Source organism: Galeopterus variegatus, unplaced genomic scaffold (assembly GCF_000696425.1).
Source record: "Galeopterus variegatus unplaced genomic scaffold, G_variegatus-3.0.2 Scaffold2162, whole genome shotgun sequence".
Taxonomy (NCBI): Eukaryota; Metazoa; Chordata; class Mammalia; order Dermoptera; family Cynocephalidae; genus Galeopterus; species Galeopterus variegatus.
This window is the reverse complement of record NW_007728273.1, coordinates 117,271-128,383: the sequence shown is the minus strand read 5'-3', so window position 1 is coordinate 128,383 and position 11,113 is coordinate 117,271. Positions and strand designations below refer to the sequence as shown.

General features: G+C 33.1%; 1 protein-coding gene across 3 annotated transcripts in view; it reads right to left on the bottom strand.

The window, feature by feature from the left end:
* LIN9 (lin-9 DREAM MuvB core complex component) overlaps window positions 1-11,113 on the bottom strand; it is a 75,977-nt gene that overhangs the window by 47,793 nt on the left and 17,071 nt on the right. For all 3 annotated transcript variants that reach the window (XR_551077.1, XM_008580790.1, XM_008580791.1), the window contains 3 exons: window positions 10,449-10,582; window positions 9,071-9,196; window positions 4,450-4,607 (listed from right to left, as the gene is read on the bottom strand). Coding sequence is in view for 2 of the 3 variants with exons in the window: in XM_008580790.1 (XP_008579012.1) it covers window positions 4,450-4,607; window positions 9,071-9,196; window positions 10,449-10,582 (418 nt within the window). In the remaining variant the exon portion in view is untranslated. The remainder of the gene's footprint in view (window positions 1-4,449; window positions 4,608-9,070; window positions 9,197-10,448; window positions 10,583-11,113) is intronic.

Genomic DNA, 11,113 nt, shown 5'->3' with positions numbered 1-11,113 from the left:
CCGAGGGTTGAGATCCCCTTACCGGTCATCTTTAAAAAAAAAAAAAAAAAAAAAAAAGATGAGTATAGGGCTGGCCCGTGGCTCACTCGGTAGAGTGTGGTGCTGATAACACCAAGGCCACGGGTTCGGATCCTATATAGGGATGGCCGGTTTGCTCACTGGCTGAGCGTGGTGCTGACAACACCAAGCCAAGGGTTGAGATCCCCTTACCGGTCATCTTTAAAAAAAAAAAAAAAAAAAAAGATGAGTATAACCTGGACAATATTGTCAAAAACCACCATTCCAGGGTACTGGAAATGAACCAAATGCAGGCAACAATTAAGAAATGTTTATTGTTAAAAAACTGCTGAGCTTTAGTTAGGACAGGGGAGTCACTGTTTCTTTTTTTTACAGAAGTTTATTCACACCCCCACCATCACCATCAACTTGGTTGGCAAGAATGGTTTTATTAGTGCAAAGCTGGTCATGAAAACCAGCAGTGTTGTTGCCAGAAAGGACAGACTTGATGTGTACCAGTGCGTAAAAACCTGTAACTCTGCCACAAATTAAAAGTGGTGAACTCGATCAGGAAAGAACAGGAAAAACCCACAGCTTTGTAAACCCAAGGTGTGGTCCTGGCTGAGATGAGTGGCAGACTAGGCAGAAATTTAACATGAAGATCCTAGAAACTAGAGAGCTATAAAAGGGCTGCAATAAGCTCCCCACACAACCCTGGCTAAACAGGAAACTATATAAATGGGCGGGGAAGACCCGAGAGAGTCTGGCAAAAAGTAGAAACTAAAGATGACTTGAAAACTGGCAACAATTTTGTACATATTCCCCAACCTACACAAAGATTAATCTGAGGCCTTTCAAGCTCAAGATGTTTGAGCATAACCTCAGCCCAAATCACTGGCTGACCACTAAGTACACAGACATGGGGCAACCCCTAGGAAGTCAGGCTTAAAAGTAAATACAAGAATAAAAAATTGGAGCAGAGACATCAGTGACTACATAGGCAAATTACTAAAACAAATCTAACAACTCTCCAAAAAAATGAGAATAGAGTTGCTACGATAAATTATTTAAAATATCGAGTATTCAACCAAAAATTACTTGACATGTAAAGAAATAGGAAAGCAAGACTCTTATGTAGGAAAAAAAAATAGTATGTAGAAACTGAAAGAGATGATAGATTTAGCAAAATCTTAAAAAGCATCTATTATAAATATGTTCAGGGCCGGCCCAGTGGCGCACTCGGTAGAGTGCAGCGCTTGGGAGCACAGTGGCGCTCCCGCCGAGGGTTTGGATCCCATATAGAGACTGGTCTGCTCACTGGTTGAGCACGGTGCGGGCGTGACACCGAGGGTTGCGATCCTGTTACCGGTCACGAAAAAAGACAAAAAGGAAAAATAAATAAATAAATAAATAAATAAATAAATAAATAAATAAATAAATAAATAAATAAATAAATAAATAAATAAATAAATAAATAAATAAATAAATAAATAAATAAATAAATAAATAAATAAATAAATAAATAAATAAATAAATAAATAAATAAATAAATAAATAAATAAATAAATAAATAAATAAATAAATAAATAAATAAATAAATAAATAAATAAATAAATAAATAAATAAATAAATAAATAAATAAATAAATAAATAAATAAATAAATAAATAAATAAATAAATAAATAAATAAATAAATAAATAAATAAATAAATAAATAAATAAATAAATAAATAAATAAATAAATAAATAAATAAATAAATAAATAAATAAATAAATAAATAAATAAATAAATAAATAAATAAATAAATAAATAAATAAATAAATAAATAAATAAATAAATAAATAAATAAATAAATAAATAAATACGTTCAAAGAATTAATGGAAAGATGATGACTGACTCAATAGGGAATCTCAGTAGAGAAATAGAAACTACAAGAAAGAACCAAATGGAACCCTAGAGTTGAAGAATATTATAATGGAAACGAAAAATTCACTAGAGGTGCCCCACAGCAGGTTTGAGATAGCAGAAGAATGAATCAGTAAAGCTTTTAGATAATATATTATAGCAAGTATGCATTCTTTTTTAAAAATTATTTTTAAATTGACAGATAAAATTGTATGTATTTACCATGTACAACTGGATGCTCTGAAGTATACATACACTGTGGAATGACTAAACTAGCTAATTAAAATATGCCTCACAGTTATTTTTGTGGTGAGAACACTTAACATCCACTCTCTTAGCATTCTTCAAGAATACAATATATTATTAATTATGGTCACTATGTACTACAACAGATCTCTTGAACTTATTCCTCCTATCTAACTAAAATTTTGTATCCTTTGACCAACATCTCCCCAATGCCTGCTCCCGCCCCAACCACCCCAGCCCCTTGGTAACCACCATTCTATTCTCTACTTCTATGACATTAATTTTTCATTTCAATGAAACTAATGCTTTTAAATCCATTCAGAATTTTTTCTCAGATATTGTACATTTTAGTTCTAAATTCATTTTTTCTGAATAATTTCCATTTATCTGCTCAGATTCCCTATCTGTTCATTATGACCATATTTACATTTAAGTTCTTGAGCATGTTTTATAATAGCTATTTTGAAGTCGCTGTCTGCCAATTCCAATATGTGAGTCATCTCAGAGTCTATTTCTATTGATGGGTTTTTCTATTGACTATGGACCATGTTTTCGTGTTTCTTCACAAGTCTAGCGATTTTTGATTGATTGGAGGGTTTGATAAAATACAGACTGCTGTGCCCCATCCCAGAGTTTTTTTGACAGGGTGTTGAACTTTTTTCTGGTAGGCAAAAAATTACTGGCAGATCTTTTTTGGTCCTGCCATACTTGGTTTTATTTATTATAGGGGTTGGTCTGTTTTAGTTATGAACTTAATTTAGAACACCTTTACTCCTTAAGGAGGCTATCTGAATATCATGTAATTTCCATGTGTCACAAAATATTATTATTTTGATTTTTTTTTCAAGCATTTAAAAATGTAAAAACCATTCTGAGCTCAAGACCATACATAAATAGGTGACAAGACTAGGTTTGGCCCACTGGCCATAGTTTGCTGACCCGGCACTAGCCCAAATAGAAACTTTAAGACATTGCTTTAAAAGAGCTCTAGTAGTTGACCGATACAAACTTTTGTCATATTTTGATACACCCAGTCCATCCAACCTATTCTCCATTGTAACAGGAGTACCTATTAAGAACTTCCTCTAAAATTTTCAATCTTGCCAAATAATATCACCCGTTCTTAAAATTCTGGAACAATTAAATTTTAAGGATTTCCTAATTGAGTCTGGATGTCACTGGATTCATGCCAGCATTTCTCTGATGAGTAGTTACACTGTGGACTTTATAGCTATACTTATTTATATGGGGTTTTTTTAGAACTAATATATTTTTTCAAGTATGCTGTCTCCTCACCTCACCCCATCTCCATCCCAACCCCTACACCAATTTTATTAACAAAGTTATCACTGTTGACTAAGCTAGATGCTAATGGTTGCATCTCATATGCATGATACAGTCTCTTCCCTATTACCTCCTTTCCTCTTAATTACCCACTTTTACAATATAATGGAAACATATACTACTTCTATAGCCAGGAAAAAATGATATAAATATGTAACTCCAGGTTCCCTTTCCTCCAGAAAAGATTCCCTGATTAATCCAACCATTTTCAAACCCTTTCCGTAACCTACCTACCCACTTAACTCTTTTTTTGGCAGATGGCTGGTATGGAGATCCGAACCCTTCGCCTTGGTGTTATATATGGCACCATGCTCTAACCAAGTGAGCTAACCAGCCAGCTCCTTAATTCCTTGTTATTGCTCATATTATATAAATTGTACTTCACCAAATTAATAAGGATAAACTTAAACTTGAGGTTTTGGTTGCCCTTTCCCCCCCATGTTACAGGTGAAATGAGTACACAGAATCACATCTATTAACTTACAGAATTTACACCCTTACAAAATTTTGAGCAAACTACCTACTGAATGACTTAGTTTTATTCAGTCATTAGAAAGAGACTATTCCTAAACCCAGAGACCACAAGAACAATGGTGTTTGTGAACTAACCAGACAAGGCTGGTTAGGAAAGGAAAACAAATGGTGTGGAAGCAAAAGACAGGATAATTTTAAAATTTTAAAATTAAAACATTATATAGCTGTACTTAAGCCAATAAATTTTAAATTTCATCTGCGTAGCAGTTTGCTTTAGTTTATATTGTAATAGATGTTACTTTGAACCAGTACACTTTTTTACAATTACTTTAAAAAACAGATTTCACGCATGAAGAGTAACTTCTACAGTAAATTGCAGCATAACTAAAGTTTTTCCTGAATTTAAAAGCCATTTCTCTAATAGAGATTACCTTGATTAAAAATTACAAGTCAAAATAGTAATTAGCTTGTCTTCACTTACCTGTAACTTTGGTTCCAATAACCAGAGGCAAAGGAATTTCATCTGGGAGATCTTTGAATTGTGAAACATCTGCAACTTTCCTTTGTTGTAAGAGCCTTATTTTCTGCCGTTTCTGTTTTAATGCTGATCTCTCTTCCTCAAAAAATGCAGAAGAACATCTAGAAAAAATTATTTATAATCATATAAACATAACTATCCTATACAAAAACTTAGAATCGGACCATCCATCTCACTGCCCCCTCTTATCTTCTCATTATTTTGAGTACTGTATTTAAAAATGGGTTATCAGAAATTGTTTTTCTTCAAAGTAAATTACCTTTAATGTTTTTTTCAAAAGAGGACCTTGCAAGACTCAAAAGATGTATAAGCAGGTTAGGTACTCCTTTCTACAAAACAGGAGGATTTGTTCACCATCCCTTGACAAGATTGCACCTGGAGCCCACGTCTCTTCTTAAGGACAAAGTTCAATTTCAATACTCTATTCAGAAGAACATGACATTTTCCCTGTGACTCAGTGAGCACACCTATATAGGAATTAAATATGAGATTTGCCACTGTGCAAACTTTTAATCATACTTACTGCCTTGAAGTATGAATACTGAATACACTTTTATCTCTAGGGCCTATCTTGTTTCCATTTTCAAATTCTAGGATGAATCAAAGTATTTAAACATGACTATCACACCAGGTTACGGCTACCACCTTCAAAGATACATTATGAGCTCTACTGTCATTTAAGCTGTCTCAAAAACTAAATAAAAACAATGAGCAAAAAGGATATGTAAATCAGCATAACTTACAAAGTGGATCATTGTGAACAATGATGAATAAGGACTGGAAATATACAGAAAGATCTTAGCTGATAACATGACTTTTTATATACTATGACTTCTGAATTTGTGGAATACTCATTTGTGAGAAGATCAAGCAAAGAATGATTAGTTACTAGTAAGTAAGTTGAGCAGTATCATAAAGACGGATTTGCTTCTGCTCTGTACAACATCACTTAGAAGTGTGCTTGAGCGCCGGCCTGTGGCTCACTTGGGAGAGCGTGGTGCTGACAACACCAAGTCAAGGGTTAACATCCCCTTACCGGTCATCTTAAAAAAAAGAAGTGTTCTTGGCATTTGAGAACCAAGGACACATGCTATCCCCCTATAGTTGACAATTAAAATTATTTGTTTCTCTGCATTCAACAATTCCCTCTTCCTCTCTTGTACTCACTTTCCCCAATTAAATTTTTAAATTTTACTTATTTACTTATTTTTTATTTATTTACTGACACTTTATGGAGGAATAATTGTTTAAAGTGTATAGTTTGATAAGCTTTTTTTTTTTTTTTGGCAGCTGGCCAGTACAGGGATCTGAACCCTTTACCTTTGAGTTATAACATTGCATTCCAACCAACTGAGCTAACTGGCCAGTCCTGATGAGTTTCATTCTGTGTATATATTTATATATAAAATCCATAAATCCCTCACCACAACCACGATAATGAACATATGAACATACTCCAAAAGTTTCCTTGTGCCACTTCCTTTGTATTGCTCCCATTCCCATATACCCACTTCTCAATCACTAAATTGCATTGTCATTATAGATTTTCTATTCTTCTAAAATTTTATATAAATGGAATCATCTAGTATGTACTCTTTTATGAACACTAGTATATTGCTTTTTGTATAAATACATCCTCTGTTTCTCCTGGGTAAATACCTAGAAGTGGAATGGCTGAGTCTTATGGTTAAGTGTGTGTTTAACTTTTTCAGAAACTGCCAAATTGGTTGTATCATTTTTCCAAACTGGCTGTACCATGCTATATTCCCACCAATGGTGTATGAGGGTTCAAGATACCCACCTCCTCACCAACATTTGATATGCTGTCTTGTAATTTGCATTTTATTAATGACTAATGACGTCAGACAATTTTTTGTGTGCTTATCTGACATCCTTATATCTGTGGTGAAGCATTTATTCAAGTCTTCTGCCAATTTGTTAATTGGGCTGTTTGATTCTTCTTTTTGAATTTTGCTAATGACGTCAGACAATTTTTTGTGTGCTTATCTGACATCCTTATATCTGTGGTGAAGCATCTATTCAAGTCTTCTGCCAATTTGTTAATTGGGCTGTTTGATTCTTCTTTTTGAATTTTGAAGAGTTCTTCATACATTCTGATATAATATACACGCTTTCAGCAGCCAAATTTTATTTAAATAGTATTTTTTGAAAAGTTGATACATTCACGTCTTCTAATTCAAAAGGTTCAAAAGGCACTGAAAATTCTAACAAATTGTGTTCTTCAGTTACCCAGTTTGCTTCCCAGAAGATCATTATTACACGTTTCTTAAATGTCCTCCAATGACACCTTAGTATATTCAAGCAAAAAATGCATATGTTCCCCTATTTTTCTTAAATAGCTATAATATGCAGTTACATATTTTGTTTTCTTAATGTATCTTAGCAATCACTTCCATATGAGTACATAAAGAGCTTCCTCTGTTTTTGTTTTATGTTAAATGGTTTCAGAGTTTTCTATTATATGGAGGTACCATACATTAACCATTCCCCTATTTAAAGACATTTTCGTTGTTGACAATCCTTTGCTACTACAAACAATACTGCAGTAAATACCTTTGTTCATATCATTTCACCTGTGTGCAAGCATTTCTGTGATATAAATTCTTAGAAGTTGAAAGGGTATGGAAATATGTAAATTTGATAGATATTACCAAATTGCCCTCCACAGAGATTATATGAAATTAACTTCTCACCAGCAATATAAGTGAATATTTCACCATTGCCAACCCAACATGTTAAAGCTTTATGACAATCTGATAATTAAAAAACAGTATCTCAGCATACTTTAATTCTACATTTCCCACTATGAATAAAATTGAACTTTTTTCATGTTTAGAAAGGGCATTCCTTTTTCCTTTCCTATGAATTTTGTTTATAATCATTTTTATTTGGGTTATTTGACTTTTTCTTAATTGATTTATAGGAGTTCTTTACCTATTAGGGAATAATTCCCTAATAGAATTTATAGATATTTCTGTCATTGTCTTTCAACTTTGTTTATGGATTTGTTTTTGTTTTTTGACAAAGCAAAATGTTATTTTATGAAGTCAAATTTACTGACATTTTCTTTTATGATTCCTAGCTTTGGGGCCTATTAAAAAGACCTCTGCCAATTCAAAATTAAGTAAAATTTGCCTATGCTTCCCTGTAGTAGTTTTATTGTTTAGCTTTTAAAATATTTAAATCTGCTGATCTTTTTCCAATTTTTCCTGGTGCGAGGCATGAGACCAACTTGTTTTTTCTCTAGACTGCTACACAGTAGTCTCAATCTCCATTAAACAAATAATTCATCCTCCTTCTCTAATATATATATTTTTTGGTTTCTTCCTTTTTATCTTCTGATTGGATGTGATTTTACCAATTGATTTTTTAGAATTAGGATTTTTAAAAGTTCATTGTATCAATCATTTATATCATACTTTACCACTCAGGGAAAGAAAAACTACAAACTTGTGTTGAAAAGACTTCAACTATTAATTAACTTTAATGAATTAAAGGACTGTAAGATTAATCAGAGGATAAATTAACAAGAGAAATATTATAATGACACTCTTAAACAAATGGCAGAATTATAACAAAGCAGTAAAATAGTGACTAGCATCCCATTATGATGGATAATAATTAGAAATATTGTAGTTCAATTTGCTCAAACACACAAAACCACATCAAGAAGCCCCAAAATGGCCTACCAAAGGCCATAAATTATCAGTACAAAACACACTAAATAACATACCAAATTTTAACTTTGTTCTTATAAATGGGGGAAATTTTCAAAACACCATCAGCAAAGTCATCTTTCAATACAAAGGATAAAATAAAATACTGGCAGTTCTCCTTACATTTCATCATCATCTATAGAAATCATTAAAACTACATTCCATTTCTACTTGTCCAAGTCACTTTGTATTTCTAGGCCTTTCCTTGAACTTCCATTTAAAATGAAAAAGTCTTGCACATGCTTTTATTAGCCAGGTAAGCATAATGTGAGAACTAATGACCTAATTCTTCTTCTGACATGTTTCAAATTTTCACTCAAAAGAAGTAAGGTCTTCCAGGATAACACTGGAAAAGAAAAAGTGATTTCACATGAAGAGTAATTCTCAGAAAGTAACATATTAGATTAACCTGATTTCTATTTTCACATAAAGTAAAATAGGCATTTGTAGGAAGGCTCTTGAAGTGATAAAGGGTTTCACAAAAGATAACAACACACATATGACCTTATAGCTTCCTTAAATAATTTTTAGGACATTCTTAAATATTCTTTGGAACACAAAGGGACACAGTAATTTAAAACAATAAAATTATGTTCAAAACCTGTGATCTGAAAAAGAGTGAAATTGTACATTATAAGATGCATAAGTATAAAAAGCACCTACATTAAAGCTGGTTAACGAGACATAGCTAATATACAATCAATTATTCTGAAAAGTTATATTTTGGTACTAGTTATTTAGAACATTTTAAAAAATCAATGTGGTAAAGATACTATCAATTATTTACTGATTTTATTTTCGACAAAAACAAAAACGTTTTTATTTACCTCCGTGGTTTTCCCATAAGCCGCCTGATTTTTCCCCATTCTACTCTTGTTAATTTTCTTGTTTTCAAATTAGGAAAAGATTCCTTTAGACATACACAGAAGTCATTATCGCCTTCAAAAAGTGGTCTGTAAAAGAGAATTGGTATTTTAACGGTTAATATACAATGTGTTACTTTCTTAAAAGACATAAAATTCAAAATATGAATTCCAATTTTCTACATCACACTAATCACAAAATGCCAAATTTTCACTTCTACTCCATATATATACAAAATAGGCACAGATTCAAAGTGCTAAAACTAAATTAAACCCTTGGCATTTGTGAAACAACTAATGTGAAAAGTTACTCAGGAAATATTGTTGGTGCTTGAGATTCCAGAAGACGCTGATTTTGTTCAATCTCCTATATTTTGGGGGAGGCTATCCTGCCCCTGGCATTAACATCTGGGGAAGGTAAACAATGTTAGCTACAAAGTATCTTTGTCCCAAAGGTACTACCATCACCAAGGAGTCCTCTTTGGGATTAGACCAGTCTTAAAACACTGGAGTACTCTAGAGGGTTAGATTCATTTTAGGGAATTCATAAGAACTCAGCATACTAGGATACCCTGAAAGTGCTCTTAAGCCTGTGGACAAAAAAAAAATAAATAAAATAAAATAAACAATTCTATTCAAGAGTCTGGGAAACCAGGAACCAGTCGTAGCAATGATACATAAATGCCTTGGGCTCAAATGTGAACATCCATGAGATTCGCAGGCTTCAGAGTAGGCAATTGGTTTGGTAAACAGAGAAAGGAAGGAAAGATACATAGACAGCAAAGTTAGCACCAATCACTGGCATATAGGCATGGATTAGAAATCAGAATTTTTCTTCATTAAATTCTACTGTCGAATAATTGGATTTCAGCCAAATCTCTATGTTCTACTTAAACATTTCTGTATAACTAAAATGCTTAAATACTAGCCCCATAATAGAAAGCCTACTTTTCTAAAAATCGTAGTGAGCCATTTTTACCACTAGTAACAGTTTCTCTATTATACTAGCAGTTAAAATATCAAGATTTATAAAACAAATCTCATGCAATGCAAAAAATGTGCTGTTTTAGATTATCTCTATTCCATAGACTTAGCAAATTATAATACAAAAATTATATTTTCATTTAATTTTTCATAAAAATGTATAACTTCTTCCCCAAAATGGGGAAGGGGAGAACAATGAGAAATATAAAGAGACTGACCAGGAACGAGGAATAGAAAAAGGTATTTAGGGAAAAATAAGATCAAGATAAAAACCTAGGAAAAGGCTGTAGCTTATAACATTTGAAAAACTTAAGTTTCTGGTGCAAGTAATATTCATGAAATACGCCCAGATACATACTTATCTATATTTGAATAGAACCACTCATATATGCACCACTTATGTGCTTTGGGAAGCTTGAGTAGGTTACGTAACCGAAAACCAATCTTCTGTGAGGCTTTCTTATCTGGTGTTGACATTGTTGCTGTAAATTTCTATACAATGAGAGAAAAAAAAAAAAAAGATTAATTACAGCTCTATTAAGTAAAAATGAACATTTATAGCATTGAATACATTAATAAAAAGTTTAAGTACTTGAAAAAATTCAACAGTATTCAACATGGAATTTTTTGTTACTGTTTAACAAATATTCTGATTATTTCTTACAAAGTTAACACCTTCAGTTTCACAACATATTCTGACAAGAAAGGTGAAATATTTGCCCCACCACGTTCTCACTGCAATACAATTTCAATATAGGTATGCAAAAAGAAGAGACTCCTGTGCAACATTCCTCGACTTCATGCGCCAGAAAAGCCCAGTAAGAACTCTGCTAGGAGATGGAGAGGGGACCAGTGGGGGGGAAGGGGGAGGAAAGAGAGGGAGGGAGAAGGGCTGGAAGGGAGGGGGGGGAGAGAAGAGAAGAGAAAGAGGGTGAGAAGGGAGGGCAGCGAGGGAGGGAGGGGACAGGAAGGGGAGAGGGAGGGGACAACAAGGGGAGAGGGAGGGGGAGAGGGAATGGGAGA